At 36.5% G+C, this 16,832-nt stretch overlaps 1 protein-coding gene across 3 annotated transcripts in view; it reads left to right on the forward strand.

Moving 5' to 3' along the window:
• KIAA0825 overlaps nt 1–16,832 on the forward strand; it is a 255,441-nt gene that overhangs the window by 88,202 nt on the left and 150,407 nt on the right. For all 3 annotated transcript variants that reach the window (XM_080372342.1, XM_080372341.1, XM_080372340.1), the window contains 4 exons: nt 196–346; nt 5,451–5,641; nt 7,824–8,006; nt 14,598–14,708. In XM_080372342.1, coding sequence (XP_080228468.1) covers nt 196–346; nt 5,451–5,641; nt 7,824–8,006; nt 14,598–14,708 — 636 coding nt within the window. The remainder of the gene's footprint in view (nt 1–195; nt 347–5,450; nt 5,642–7,823; nt 8,007–14,597; nt 14,709–16,832) is intronic.

Raw genomic sequence — 16,832 nt, forward strand, 5'->3', positions numbered from 1 at the left:
GAGCATATATTTAAAGAACTTGTGAAACAAAGACCAGATATTTTTTCGAAAGTGAATGCTAGGTTCAGGCTGCAGGACCAAGAGGAAATGAATGATTGATACCTAATAATCAAAACCATTTGCAGTGCTGGGGATTGTTACCTCCTAGTGCACAGCCTTTCAATCTTTGCCTCTTTGATCATTCTCTCTGAACAGACCCCTGTTCCTAGTGCCTGTCCAACAATATCAGGAATTCATCAACGTTCTCCAGTTTCAAGTTACGAACTACTGCGTCAGAGTTTGTGCTACAAGCATTTTACAGGATGCTGAGAGCCACCACTGGGATGACTACAAAGCTTTTTATGAGGTGTGAGGTTAAGTTTACTGTGCCTCCCTTTTACAAAATGTGTTTTACTGTTTGCCAGCTCTCTGACTAATTAGAAGCATAAGATCAGCATTATTTTTACATAAAGATTATTGGAATTTGCTATTTTGAAATATCTGTTATTGCAGGCAAATGTCTCTGTAGAAGTGGTGTAGGAAAGCGTAGTTATTTAAAGATTAGATAAATCATTACCATGTAGTGTTTGTGTCAATTGCTTAATAAAATATTGTGTGATGGGTTCAAGACATTTATATAGAACTCGGTAAAGAAGACACTGTCAGTTGAACTCTTCTTATAGAAAGTGTGACATACAAAAATGAAAGACAGCTATTTTTCTCCTGGAGATTTTTAATCTGATTCTTTGATTTTTACTTTCAATTGGTTCCCCTTTTTAGCTTTTGTGAGTAAAGGATGTAACAAAGTTAGGTGGACAATACTCCCCTTAGGCATTCAACAATGTATTTCTGAAATAACTAGTGTCATTTCACATGCATTTTGAAGTCACAGGTCTGCTTTTAAACTGTGATCCTAATGATTCTATGAAAAAAAACCCCTAAGGATCAAGTAAATTGTTATCATTTATTGGAGATTTTTCTTCATCTCAGTTAATGCAGACATAGACTGACATATACTGTTTAAAATTATTTTTACTTAATAAGTGAAAAGTATCGTATGATTTTTATCAATAGTAACTGAGATCCCCTGAAGTCCTGCCCTTCCTTATCTCATTTGCGGTATGAGAGAATTAGAGTGGTTTTGTTAAGCATTTTCGAGAATTCTTACATGAAAGAAAACTGTGTGATATGTGTATTCTACAGATGTAGTGTCAGAAGCTGCTGAGTCAGTGATAAACATCCATACTGGACAGGTGATGCAGACCTTAATATGAGTACTCTATCAAAATGCCCACCCCTAAAAGACAAGTAAATAAGTGTTTTACTTTTTTTTGAATGTGAGCCCAGGTGTCCTGAGTTGGTAAGAAAGTAAGAAATTTAGTGGCTCTTGGAAACTGATAAATCATGGTATGAACTTCAGTGTCTGCAGTCCTGTTTGTTAGTGACCCAGTAACTTATTCACCATCGAGGAAACCTGTCAGAAATAGCTGCCTCAAGAAGAATATGGATTAACTAAACAATTTTATCATAAACTGATCAGAACTGCTGTGTGTAGGAAGGGATGAAGAAAGCTGGTATCTCAGCTCCATACACTTGCAGGACTCAAGGTGGAAGGTATGCAATTTTACGTCTTGACTGTACTGGTTTTGCTGGGCCATGGCCCAAGGACAGACTGTGATTTGCTCAGTGCCTTCAGGAGATATGATGCTGAGCAGCTGCTACATCCATGGCACTCTTCTAGGCATCCCAAGTGGAAGAGGTTGGCTTAAGACCTATTTCTTGTTACAGAGGCAACATCTGCTGAAATTGCCAGCAGTGAGAGGTGGCTCCTTCCAAGACCTCAGCTCAGCGGCAGCTGTGGGCTCTGCCTCTAAAGTCTTGCAGTAGTTGCTGAGCTTAGAAAACAAGAGTAGCTTGGAGCCAGGTGCCAGCAGACCTTGCCAGTCATCAAGAGCAGGCGCTGGTATGAGCTCCCCCTCTCTCAGTGGGAGCACTCTCGCACTTGTGCAAGTCAGAGGCTCATAGTCAAAAGCATCATGACCTTGCTTCTTTAAGGGGAAGCTGCACTTGGCGTTCTGCTTCTGCTTGTCTCCTGGGCAGTCTCGCTCTCAAACCTGGTTTAGGTCAGGACCCTCGCTACTCTTGCCCCTTCACCGGCCAGATTTGAGTATTATATGCAACTGTACAAGATTCAGTCCTCATCTGTAACTCCTGAATGCAGTTTCATAAAGGGAAAATATATTCAATCCCATGTACTGCCACAAAACAAGCAAAACCTTGCCTGTCCTTTGGGTTTGTGTGCATGAGCAGGGCAGAAGGAAGAAGAAGAAACCCTTCTTTCCTCATTCTTGTATTGTACACTTAATTACAAACTAAATGGCAATCCTAGACGTCAGGGGTCACGTGAAGTTGCTGTCTTCTTTTTCCCCAGTAATACAGGACATTCATGTGGTATTAGAAAGAATATGTGATAGCCTTCCTTTCCATTCCCAACTAGTGATATTGACTGATAAAACTGCTTGACTTACTTGATGTGTAAGTCATCCAGAGGGAAGACAAAACGACTGAAAGACAAAGGGAAAAGGAGGAAGGGGCAGAGGACAGTGTCTGTGTTTGATTACACAGAGCTGCAGTTTCCATATTCATTTATTTGTACAGTGGTAACATCTAAGGAGAACAAGATTGTTAGCAAATGGTTGTTACATTCTGTAAAAGAATTTTCTACACTGTTAAAATAAGAATAATGTATTTTAAAATATGTTTGGATTTCCATAACCGATTTCAGTACCTGCTCACCCGTCTGCCCTCTGAAGTGCCCCTAAACCAACAGTGGTAACCTCAATTAGAAGAAAAACCAAAAGACCAATTACGATTAGAGGGTAAACACAGAGATTATAATCACTGTGAGATCACAGAAAGTTTTGCATGTCTTTCAGGAAAGTTAAGCAGAGATTTTGTGAGGTGCAAGGAGTAAATCTGTGGTAATGTGGGGTCTGAGCAGAGCTGTAAGTGCAGTTCTTGTTCAGCAGAGTCTGAGCTGCCAGAGAGTGAAACTCCCTGGGTTCAGGATCTCACTGGTAGAGTGCACTGAACACCCACTGTGCCACGGGGCAAGTTCTCCAGATTACATTTTCAAACTGAGCTTTTAGTGTAGCAGACATCTGCTAGGCTTTGGGAACTTCTGTTTTCTAATAGTCAAAGAATAAAGAATTGTCTGTTCAAAGATAATATTGAGTGGCTTATGTAATAAAGCGCAGCTGCTTGTTTCCTGATATAAAAGCTAAATAAAAGCTCACATCTGTTTGTATTATACGGAGCCTGCAAAAATAGCAGATGTTTACCCATAGAATTGTCTAGAAACGGCAACAAATAGAAAAACAGGTCAGAAAAGGGGAGTCGATCTCATCTAAATCTTCAGCAAAACTGTTGCTTCTGCACTGGAGGTATGATGTTAGAAAAGGTGTATTACTCAATTTAGTGCTTTAAATTAAACAAAGTGGAGAAAATCAAGCCATTTGTGTTTGTAGTTACATAGTTAAACAGTAAAACTCACCAATGTGCAGTTACTTAAAAAAATAAATAGCCTACGTTACAAAGTCAGTTTAGAATTGTATTTCTGATTAAGTTTTTGAAAAAAATGAAGTTTTTTTTATAAATTAAAGATACAACCAAAATAAATTAGCTCACAGTAGGCATTCAAAGTAATTTATTTTTTACCTGGTAAGTTGCTTCTGTAACAGTTGAAATATTTTTGCAAAGAAAGAGAAATATTAGTAAGATGTTTGTAAGGTAGAGTTAGACTTTTATTTCTGGCTAAGTTCTACTGCAATGTACCTCAAGACTAGTCATGGTAATATTATATAACAAAACCAGATTTAGAGAATTGTTTTAGCACTTGAGTTATGCGAAGTTATGAAGTTATGAGTTAGTTATGAAGTAAACTTGTACTTGCTTATGATGATGTTTCAATATTTCATGCAATAATACTGTAATTTTATTTCATATAAGAAAAATAGCGTATTTTTTTAATATGTCCATAATTTTATTAGGTCCATTTTTGGTCAATATAAAATAATCCTAGTTTACCTCTGTCGAAACACTTGTCAAGTACTTGATTGTTCAGAATACCAGAGTTATTGTTTGCAGTTTGTCAGTTGAAAGAAATATGCTTAAAACAGTTATAAGACGTCCATGGTTGTATGTACAAGGAAAATCAGGCATATAGTTTTCTTTCGCAACTTATCTGTGTTACGTTTTTCTCCTTTGCATTAGTGAAACGTGGAAAGTTTGACAACTTAGTGATTTGTTTGGGTTTTTTTCCTACATGAGATTTCAGAGATTCCTATGCCAATCATAAATTTAATGCCTAGAGCAGTGGTCACAAGTTTGGTACTTTGGTACTTTTGTTCTCTGTCATAATTTAACCACTTTTTAGTATAAAATACACTTCAAATATTATGGCAGAGAAATACTAAATAATGACAATTTCTAATAATCTGCTAATGCGGTTTGTTTAAACAGAAGCCAGATTACTTTGTTCTATAATTATTAGAGAATGGCTATCAAACTCTTAGAGTGTTTTAAAAATCACGGGGTGGTTTTATATTTCTCATAATTATAAAATGTCAGCAAATTCTTAAAGTATTCCTCAACTCCATTGGAATGTGGGAAGTGAAGATTCAAGTCTTTGTTCTGATACAGCTTCATCACAAGGCTATCTTCAGAATAGGTATTAGTTTAAATATTTAAAGGTGAGTTGAACTGTGTACTTACAGATACTACAGATTAATCACTGTGATTTTGACTCCTTTGGATTTATCTCTGTGTCTTATAGAGGTGATTCTGTATAGACAATGAAATATTAATACCAATCCAGATTCCTTCGCTGGAAATATTTAATTTCAGTGAGTTACCATTATGAGATGAAAAAAATACCCAACTAAAAAAATCTCAGTATCTCTTATTACCAGTTTAATTGTTCAGTTGTTATTTTTTTCTATTCCTGTTGCCTATCGATGATATATAACCAAAGTTTCGTAATCATGGTTATGTGTGGCATTGGTGAATCTGGGGGAAAACATGCTTAAGTGGTTACATAATTATTTTCTTTCAAGGACACAGAAACTGTTATATTAAATTCATCTGACTCTTATAGTGAGTACAGAATACCGTATATGTTTTCAAACTACACTTGTAAGACTATGAGTTTTGAGAACAGGTTAATTAAGGATTTAAGAGGTCAAATGCTGTGGTTTGGTTTTGTGGCATAACCCTAGTTTTGTAACTGAAATGGAACACATGTTTCCTGACTAATAAAGATGTTTCATATCTTGTCAAGGACCATCTTTTGGTCATCGTGTACCTGAAACTTCAGCTGTTTCTTTTCAGATTTCATTAATTAGATTTACAGGAATTAAATTGACATTTTGGAAGGTGTGTTTTTATTATTTAATGTGTGGTGGTTTTGCCAGGGGGAAAGATGCTCATTCTCTGTCCAGATGTGGCATTACTTCTGCTGTGCTCTTCATCATGATCTGTGGACTATTCTACCTCCCAAGACAGCCCAGGAGATTCTTACAGATGTACTAGAGCAATCTTTGGCGATGCTGTCCTCCAGATATTGTCAGGCCTGCCCCAGTTACAAGAGAACACCACAAATCAGGTAATGATTATATATTTAATGCATACTTTTAATGGATAAAATAAGTAAATCTTGGTTTTCTGTTACACACTGTATTGATTCAGATTTAGATGTTAATGAACACAGCAGAAGGGGTAGGCACAATTTATGTATTTTGATGTTCATTTTAATTCAATATATTTTGTATATTTAAGTGTATTTGGTAGTCATATACTAAACCACGCAGAATCAAAGACCTCTTTCGAACTCTTGGTGAAATTGTTCCATAAACTGCTTGATTAGTTTGAAAGCCTCATGAACAGTGCCCTGAGAAGTGGTGGTGCAACAAAAAATGTGGGCAGATTTGGCAGCATCAAGGTTAGAAGTCAAGCCCTTGATTCACAAGGAAAACTCCATGTGTTCCAATGGAATGTGAGTTTTCTTTTCATAGGGCTTTTCAAATCAAAGAGCTGTGAGGTCGCATCAGAAGTTTTGCCAGAATTAAGCCAGTGGTGCAGAAGGAGAGAGGAGGAAAAGACCATTCCTTCTGCTGTCATTTTAGGAAATACAAAGCTGGACGTTCTTGTTGGGATTCTTGTGTTTTGCCAGAGTGGAGGGTCTCATTAAGGAATACTGAAGCAGGTGCCTCAAGGTGGAAGCTTACCCTACCACCATCCTTTCTCTTTCTATCCATTGTCTTGTTTTACTGAAGAAATCAGTATATTTCTCATCCTGTCCCTTTGCTATGTATCTTTCTTTACATGATTATGTTCCTCTTTTTAGATTTTGAAATTGATGTAGTCTGTGGTGGCAATGCAAGTTAAAAACTTAACCGCTTTTCACTTTTAGGGGATGACAGACCCTCAGCAGAGATATGGTCTCTGTGAGCTAGGAGTTATGTGCTGTCAACCTAAGTTTTATTATGAAAAGAAGCAGTGTCATGGAAGCTTAAGTAATTTGCAGAAGTTCACAGTCTTGGAATAATTGGGAAAAACCCCAAAGTTTTATTCTGTGTGTAAAAATACCTGTTTGTATGGTCTATTCCTGAACTAATTGACCATGATTAGGCCCTTCTGTACTTCAGTATAGAGAGGTGTCCTGCAGACTTTTCTGGAAGTTTCTTGGGAAAAAAATGCCCTGATATATGAATATTTATTGATACAGTATTTCTTAAACATAGTATTAGTCAATTCTGTAATAATTTGCTTCAAAATACTGACCAAGAGAAAACTTTTTACACTGTCATTTTGTAGAGAAGCTGTTTTATTTAGTAAAGCGATTCTTTGTCACTAAGTGAATAGAACAATCCAGTCATGCACCACTGAAAAAAACAATTTTTAATCAATAACAATCAGTATTTTTTATCACAGAGGTTTTATGTTTTGGTTTTTTTTTTATAGTACTACTTTGCGGTAGGGAGTCTCTTTTCCCCCAGCGGTTCTTGGAATGTTAGAGATCTGATCTGTAATATAGACAAACGTCTCTTCATGTGTGTTTGCCTAGATGTTCCACAAACAAGATGATCCTTAAAAATGCAGACAATAGCATATGCATCCATTGGCTTTTAAATACTAAGTTTTTTTTTTCAGTCCGACTTCATGCTCACCATATATTTTGTGTTATCCATCTGTTTCCTGCATGTTCTGTGTCAGCACAGTCCTGTGAGATTATGTCACTGTAGTTCAGGTTCTTGCTATCGTTTAGGCCAATGGCTCGTGGTGCTCTGCCAACCAGTATCAACAGACAACAGATTACTGGCTCAGGCACGTTCTGTATCTAATATGTTGCCTGTCAGTTAAAAGTTTTGCAAATGGAAGATTTAGTTCACTTGTCGTTACTATGTTGCTCCACCTGGGTTTGAAAATAGATATGTATATTCTAATTATACTTTATCGTAAAGCAAGCTACATTTATTTTTATTTAGTTGTAGTTTAGAATGTAAGTTGTTCCTGCCTAGTGGCATTGTCCTTTGGAAGAGGAAATCTCCGTATTTCTTAAGTCTTCTTTTGACTAGTTTCAGTAACAACTTCTCTGTGGAAACACTGAATTTTTCAAAGCGTAATGGATTTAGAAATCCTACACCACTGGTGGAGGATGAAATTTGAAGTCCATGCTATGATTTAAGTATTTTATATTGTCAGAGGAAAGCTGTGTTTCACTGCAATATACCACAATCCTAATGTCCTAAGTAATGTTTTCACTTGCCCTCCATCACCCATTACAGAATTGATATTGCAGCCATTTTGATGTCCACTGAAGATATGCTTTGGTCAGTCTGCAGCTCTGTAGAGGAGTTTCTGAACCCACGTGAAGACAGAGATCTCAAGATCTATAAAATACATAACCACTGCAATAGTCTGCTCTCTGTGCTGGCTATTTTAACTTCACCACTGAAGAATTTGTATGTGTGAGTATGAAAGAAACATTCAACTTGAGATAAAATTGGTTATTGAGCTTACATGGATAGATCTAAAAGGTGACTAACTGCGTTGAAATACAAATACAATCTATAGTTGACATAGTTGACACAGTTTCATTACCTTTGGCCATTTCTTGATATGGTCGTGAACTTCCTTGGTCTTACCTGAAGCTCAGTTATATCTGCTGGGCTTTTAATAGCTTTGGATCAAACTCCTGTGCTGCACATCTTTTAGTCTGGTGATAATGCAGACCATAATGAATGTCTGGTTCGATGTCTTCTGTAACACAAGCAATAGAATTTCATTAATAATTACTGTCCCAAATTTGTGATTCGCTGTTCAGTTAGGACACATTTTGTTGGAAACACATTCTTACCAGTCTGAAATTACCATCTGGTTACATGACCAGTGTGCTTCAACACATATTAAACACAGTTTAAAACAGAAAGGGTATAAAATGCCTGTCTTTATAAAATTATGTCTTCACGAGTCACAGCTGTAAACAAAAGGATGTTACTTGCACTGCAGTTGGGCCCGAGACTTTCATTGCTTTTTCATGCTAAAAGTTTTGCTGGAGTTTGGGGTAAGAGACAACACAAAGTGAGATCTCAAATTGAAATAAAAAAAAAAACAAACACCCCCGCCAAAAAAAAAACCACCTAAGAGAGCCAAATCCTATTAAACTGGCTTTTATTTTATTACTCTAAATAAGAGCATTCTGGGTAATGCTAATGGTACAATTAGGAGGGTGGTGACCTCCTGCATTTAAGCTTCTTTAACTAAATATTTTTTGTCACGTGGGCTCATTTTGGTGTTTGTGGGCTCTGAGGAACATGCGAAAGTGGATTGTACTGGATGTTTGATCTTATATAATGCAGGCTTATGAAAAAATAGCAATTAAGGAGGTGACTTATGAACAGATTAGGTAGTCCTGCTGTGGAATGGACACTGTGGAACTGTAACTGCTTCTGCTGTCAATTTTGACATTTCATCTTTTCTGTAGGAAAGACTATATAATGATGGACTAAAATAAATACATAGCGTAGTCTGTTCCTTTTAGCTATTCTAGTTTCCTCCATTAATCCATACTGTTTACCGATTTATCTGTACCTGGAATCATAAAAAAATTGTGTTAATTTGAGAACTGGCTGAGTCTCAGAACAAAGTGCCAGTGGAAAGAGTGAGGCAGCATATTTTGTGTGTTATGTAAAGTGCTACAGATTAACAAATTTGTCATATAGGTTTCATATTTAGGGATATAAATTTCAGTATGCTAATTTGCTTTTCTAGAAATCAAAAACTTGACATGTGCAGGAGGTAGCAGCTCATTTAATTTAATACAAAGTACTCTGCAAATCATAACCAAAATCTGGCATCTTTGTTTAAGAAGAATATGAAAATGTTGTACTTTGTTATATAGTTACAAAAATAATATTCACACACCCCCCCAAAAAAAAATTGTTAGAGAGGTGATGCTTGGTTTTGTGTAAATAAAAAGGGATATTCTTTATGAATGTGTATCCAGAACTTCTGTTTTCAAAACCTGTGAGACTCTGTTATCAAAGTAGTTCTTTCATATTGTGTGTTTCATTACAGCCAGAATTTGTCAGGTAACCTAACTCAGTGTCCAGAATACAAAGAAAAAACAGATTTACCAAATTAGCTTCTTGAACGACTGTGTCCAATTGGAAACACTCTCATGTATGGAATTTTATGTTGAATTCCAAGCTCTGTTATTTACTGAATTGTGCATAGTTCATCACGTTAGGAATCTATCAATAACAAATTCAGAAGTTATGCCTGATTTCAAAGGAATACTAATCCTTCATCAGTTCTCTTTACAATTACAGCTGTATAATCAAAATCTCCATCTGTTAGCTTGGCTCTGTATCTTTCAAAACTTTGGTACAATTAACTGGAAGTGAAATAAAGATTTTTCTTTTAAATCTATCATGCTCTCTTCTGGTACTAGAAGATTTCCCTGCAGGGGCTAGGTTTAAATTAATCCTTAGATGGCTCAGGAAGGTTTTGTGTAATCATAAAAGCAGTGATGACAGAACATTGTTTTCCAGGAGTTCTCTAATAATAGGACTGGCTCATTTCCAGCTTACTAGAGATGCTATATTAACTATTGCTTCCAGCGAGTTACAATTATTCAAAACTCTTTATTATGTTGTTGAAATGCAACAAAATAGTAGGGGTACTGAAAAATTAATAATATTCTTATACTTCAAATAGGGTGAATTTGTCATATGCTTTCTCCTTCCTAATTCTGTGATCAAATGTTGGGCATTCTGCTGTCACTCAAGAGTTTCTTGTCTGTGTGACAAGGCTGCTTAGACCCTGTCCTAAGTTCATCTATGAATCTTGGGTTATCAGGTTTTACTACTCACCCATTGTTCTGTGCTTCATTCTCCTCCACCTTTCTCTGGCCTTCCTGAAGTAGCTTCAGTGTTACAGAAATGCTGGTTGGAAAGGACAGCTTGAGGTCACCTAGCCCAACCTTCTGCTCAAAGGAGGTCAATCACCAAGAGTAGTCAGACATGACTGTGTTAGCTCACCCACATAAACCTCCAGGAACCAAGCTTTTACAGTCTCTGTGGGGAAAGTTGCATCACAGCTGTACTGCCTTAGTGCAAGGTATTGCCTGATACCTGGTGTGAACCTTCAAAGCTGCTGGCTGTGGCTTGCTGCATCGTGCCAGCCCCCACTGAGAAAGGTTTGTCACTGTTGTCTTTGTAATTACCCTTTGGGTAGTTGTAGGCTGCCATGACATGACTCCACTCTCTAGCCACCTCTTCACCAGAGTGAGGGAGCCTAGGTCCCTCAACTTCTTGTCATAGGTGATGCAGTCTCGTCTTTTCCAGTTTCCTCACATCCTTCTTGGGCTGTATGCCAAACACTGCAACAGAATATTCTAGGTAAGGACTAGCTGTTGCCAAGTTGATGAAGCAAGTCAGCGTCTTTAATTTGCTTGCCATACTCATGGATTCTAGTGACAATACCCTCTTGCCTTGTATTCAACGCCCTTCTGGCCATAAACCCCAGGCTTGGGGTTGGGTAGGGTTGGTACTCAGTCAGTCAGTCCGCAGCCTACCTTAATATAATTCTGTGGATGGGGCAAAAAGTTATACTTTATCTCAGTGAACTTTGTGAGTTTCTGTTGGCCCAGTCATCCGTGACTTGGCACTCTACTGTTTGTTTTACCTACTGTGCCCACTTCCCCCACTACAGTGTTACCTGCAGATGTCCTTAATGTGTGTTCTGTCTGCCTTGCTGTTGTTGAGCAGCAGTCTCCCCAAAACTACCAGATGTTGCTATTTTCTTGCTGCTGACCCAAACCTCTGAAAAAAGAGGATTTTCATCTCTCAGAATTCCAGTCATCATAGTCTTACTGGCAAGGCTGTTGTCAGTTATGCAGTTCCAGTAACTGGGATTTTGTGCAGTGGATCTAACAGTTTCAATGCTGCTTGTGGATTTTGTAGGAGAATCCAGTGCTGTTCTTCATTTATGTTTTTTTACAGAATGAAAGCCAGGAGAAGCAGGCTGTCAATGTGCAGTACAACAGAACCATTTATGACTTCAGAGTAGACACTGTCTTCTGCACGAGGTTGAAGGTTGCTCAAGTTGGAGCAGATCCATTCTTGTGCTTTTCTCTATATCCTTTAATCTTTTGTCCTGTGTAGGAGATGACAAACTTTCTGCTAGGGAAGATCATAATGAGTAAGGTGGATGCAACTTTTTGTGGTTTTATACTATGAATTATTGTATCTTACTTTCCTAACAAGAAATCAGGTGAATGACTTAAATGCTGAAAGAAGAATGTAAAGATTCTATTGGTAAAATTGCTGTCTATTGGGTAAAAATACCTGTCATTCAATTTTAAAAACTGAAAGTGTTTCTCTTGATTTTCATATGTAAGGGTTGTAATTCATGAAGTTGCTTTGTAGTGATGTTTATTCCGTATTCAGAGCTAAATCCTTCAAAGTCTACAAGGAAATATCATTAGGATGTATCTTGTTGGCATCTCATTTTTTCACACCTGCACTGAGGCTTACAAGATGAGTTCTCACCTTGTCACACTCTACTGAAGAATAAAACTACTATAACTTTGGACTTTTGCTGGAGTATTAAATACTTTCACAGATTCTATCCACTGCTTTGAGACTATAGGCAGCTGCTTTAACATAACTTGTAGTCAAAATAAATTTCCTACTAGCTATTATTATACTTCTCTCAGAAGAATAGTTGAAAAACTCTCTGGAACAGAGTTGGGGTTCCCTGGCAAGAATTACATAGCCAGCAGTGGACACTGAGAAATTCTGGCACCAGATTTATTGTATTATCCTTTGACACTTGATTATTTTTTTCACAGTATTAGAAGTTACTCTAATATTTAAGCAATAAGCACTCAGATTATCTCCATCTCAGTTTAAAAATTCTTGTAGAGGTTTTGTTATAAGCCTTAGAGTCCAAAAGTCTGCCCTGTGCTTGTCCTTAGGAGACAGCTAAGAAACCATGCTTAACAAGCTGCTTTAGCCCTGAAGTCCCTCAAACAGTTCATACCCTATCAGTAGACAAGATGCTGCCTTTTTGTATTACATTACTACCCAAAAAGGAGAACTTAAGTTAGAAAATAATTATTTTAAAGACGGCCATTCAAACACTGTGAGAAAATTAGAGAAAAAAAAATCTTACTATCTCTCATCTGCTGAAATATTTTTCTAGCTTAAGTTCTCCTTTTTCGATATTACAATCTCAGCTTTATTTTTAATCTTCAAGTTTACATGAATTCACAAAGAGCACAAGTTCACTATGTGCTAATCCTTCTGCTCAGATATTGCTTACTCTAAGATAATTTTGAAGTCTGTAGTAAATTCTTCCTATGATTTTGGTTTAATAGTAAAATTAATTTCCAAATAAATCACCCTATCTTTTGAAGAAGCTCAGAAGCTATACACCTGCCTTTGTTGTTGAAAAAATGTAATTCTCTCTCTTCTTTCATATGGGGTCTTACAGGCAGACAGTTGCCTCACAGACACGTAGCTACACTTGTAAATTGCTTGTATGCAGCTGTGAAAAAGAGTTAAAAAGTAGTGTTAAATAATTAAATAGCAGAACACACGTGCTATTAATGCCATAGTGACAAAGCATCCTGTAAGAAGGAGGAGATTTTACTTTTTAGGTTAGAGGCTCCTGAAGGCTATATTCGAATGGGTTTCTGTTACGTCTCCACTTCTGTTTAGGTCCACTTTCACTGTTTCCATGTTTGGCAGTGGCTTTTTTCATATCTTGTACAAAGATTCTCTTGTCCTGCAAAAGTCCTTAAGTCTTTTCCTGAGGTATTTCTAAATGTCCTTCTACTCTTACTGCAATAGAAAGAGTATTGACTCAAAAGTGGGAATGACATTGAATCACTCCAGAAAGTAAAGCAAATATACCATAAATGAGTTCTGTAGAAGTGGCATCTTTAAAGGTAGTTATCGTCTTTATCTAACTTAGAAAATCCCAGCCGTGATACATAAAGAAACAAGCTTCAGAGAAGGAAAGTTATTAAGATGAAAAATTCACAGCCAAGTAAGCTGAAAAGTAAGGTGCAAAAGAAGTGATAATTGATTATGGCTTGTGGGGGATGGCTATAACAGACTTGTGTCCTCTCAGCTGGAATTGTATTCACTGCAAGTGAGAGTAAAAAGGGAAGAGGCCAAGGAGCATCCGTTCCTATCACACATTATTGCAGCTGTGTAGTGGCTACAGAATTGTACAGATACTGATACATTTATTTTTTATATAAATATATAATAATTAAAGTAAAATATTAAATTCTATAATCCTGTTTGTATAATTATAGGTATTTATAAACATATAATATCATTAGTTAACAAAAATAGTTAATTTTTAGTACCAGTGGATTGGACATACCTGATTTTTGCCTCTCCCATCATTTAGGTAAGAGAAGTAATGCAGAAGTGACATAAAACTAGTTTATCTAATTCTTTGCCAGTCTTTATACTTGAAGACAGCATTTTTTTCAGGCAGTATTCTATTTCTCACAAGCCAGTGAAGGTCCAAAGCTTCTGGTTCACATTTTTGTCAGTTTAATCCAAAGTATATACATCCTTGTATGTTATTCAAATGAGAACCATTATAATTTTGAAAGATATTTTACTTATGATAAAAGTGTTGATAATATGATGCGTGTATTATGCAGAAAGAAAAGAGCTATAGAAATGAATGACTGAAAGCAAAGGAAATTGCTTATTCCATGCATTTTCAAACATAGTTTGAAAACGCACTATATAGGAATAAAAATATGAAGCATACTGCTTTAACGGTGCTATCAGTGCTAGATACCAAGGTTCAAAGAGTGAAAGCAAATAAGATACAGAATGAAAATTTTAACAGTACATAAGATAAATAAATTTGAAATTACTTGCGCTCATACATGTATTAATACTATTTATCTTAAAGATATTTTTTGTCTTCTAGTTACATACATAAATATATATATTTAGTACTAGTGATCCAAAGAGATTTTCAGTCTTCCATGTAATTTAGAAGTGTTTGGTTTTTTTCAGGACATTCCTGAACAATTCTGATGAACATCTTCCTCAAGATTTTTCAGAAGTCTTTTACCATCCATTACACTGGTTATTTTTCATACAGTCATCATGTTCTTCCTTACTGAAGTGAGTATCAGAAATCGATGGTTTTTAAAGTATCAGCAGATGGTCAATATTAATCAAATACTGTTACAACATTTTGAGAAGAGTGTATCTGAATAAATATCTAATTAATATTCTGATTAAAAAAACAGAAACATTTTCTAAATTCATTGCAGATTTCTTTAAACTTTAAGATTCTCAGAGAAAGGTCATGCTGAAAGCAGTCTACTGTGTAGCTTTTACCTAATCTATTCTTTCTGTTTGATATTTGAATAATCTGTAAGGTTTTCTTTCTTTAGTTATAAGGGTATATAGCTCTTGACAATAATGTGTTTCAGCACAGTTGCTGTTTTGAAAGACTTGTAATTAAAGAGAGGATAATGAACGTATGCCTCTCTGTTTATGATTGCTAGTCAAAAAAACCCCGTTTGATATATAAATAACTCATTGAAAAATATCCTGCTTGATCGTAGTTGATTTTTTAGGAGATCATTGCATGATTAGAGGCAAAAGCTTAATTTCTTTTTCTGTATCACTGCATATAATGACAAGTTTCATATGAGATATATGTTACCAGCTGTGCTGTCATTCCCTTTCTAATTTTGAACCTGAAGCACTCCCACACCAGTGTAGATCCTCTCCTAACCCCTTCACCTCCTCCTCCTCTTCAACAGTTATTTCCTGGGAGATTTTCACTCTCCATTTTCATGAAGACCTGCTTTTGTGAGTCACTATTTTGTTTTCTGAGAAAGAATGTTTATATTTTGGAGGAATACATTGTCATAGGAGTGGTGACCTATTGATGACCAATGTACTGTGGATTTATTACCCCTTATCTTGTACGCACAGTATGTTGTACCTTGTACTTCACAATATCTTCCCTCTGATTTTGCCCCATGCTACACAAAACATGCTGATTTCTCTCCATAGCCTTCACTCCTGACTACATGTCCAGTAGCACTGTTATCTCTTCCCTGGTGCCTCTGATAACTGCCAAACCAGAGGCAATAACGCTGTGACTGAATCAAAGTTGTGTGGTTGGCTAACCAAAGTGCCAAACAGAGTGGGTAACTGTTGAATTCAGAATGTCCTTTTCCCTGCTTGAAATAGTAATTTCAGTTTTTCTGAAGCTTGAAAGATCATGTGTTTTTACCTCTCAGTTGAGCCTGAGGGAAATTTGCCAGTGGCTTTGTAAGTTATGCATGGGTGGAGAGAAGGGAGAGGAGGAGGGGGGCTATAGGAGAGGGAATGACTGCATGATCAATTAAAAAGGGATCTACTCTATTTCTGGGAACATTTATGCTTCATTAAGGACTTACTGTAGAAAAGACTATAAGCTTTTTGATGCCCTAATCCAAGGCCAGTACTCAAAATTTAAATTATGCTGCGAATTATGAGTTGTAGGAAATGGCTTCACAAGTGAGTACTCTCTGCTGTGTAAAAAATACGTAAAGGAAATGCTGGTGCTATTTCAGTCTGACACGATTCTCTTTTTCGAAGTGGAATTAGGATTTTACAGATGCTATTTAGGACAGATTTGTCTTGAATAAGTAGCATAAAACTATTCCAGAGCTATCCAGCATTTACATATTTTGCCATTGTGAAAGGTGAGATAATATACATCTTCTTGATCACCAAATGGGAAAGTGAGGAGTCCAAAAGAAAGCATATCTCTAAGATACGGTTAGTGTACCTGTGTGAGGATGTTCCAGGTATATAAAGCTATGTATCCTGTCCTGGTGATAATGAGTAAATTATGTGAATAAAGTACTTTATGTTTTCTTTTAACAACACATCGTTCAGCTGCTCAGAAAAAACAATTAAAGATCCTGTATGTAATGAAGTAGTTTGAGGGACATATTCTGAGGTGTTCATGTGTTTTTATTGGTTTTGCACTGTATATTTATGTCATGGAAGCTTTTCTTTCTTGAAATAATGTATTTGCAGTATTAGCAAGACACATTATGTTAAGGTATTGCAAAAGTCTATTTTTAGAGCATCCTAATTCTTCCTGAATAGTTTTATAGTTTTACTTCTTGCATCTAATAAAAATGTGTGTTCACTGTCCGTAACAAACTTGGAAGCACAGGCCATTATACACCTCCCGCCTAATTTCTAACAGAAGACTCTAACCTGGCATAAATATGC

This window comes from Falco punctatus, assembly GCF_963210335.1.
Source record: "Falco punctatus genome assembly, chromosome: Z".
NCBI lineage: Eukaryota > Metazoa > Chordata > Aves > Falconiformes > Falconidae > Falco > Falco punctatus.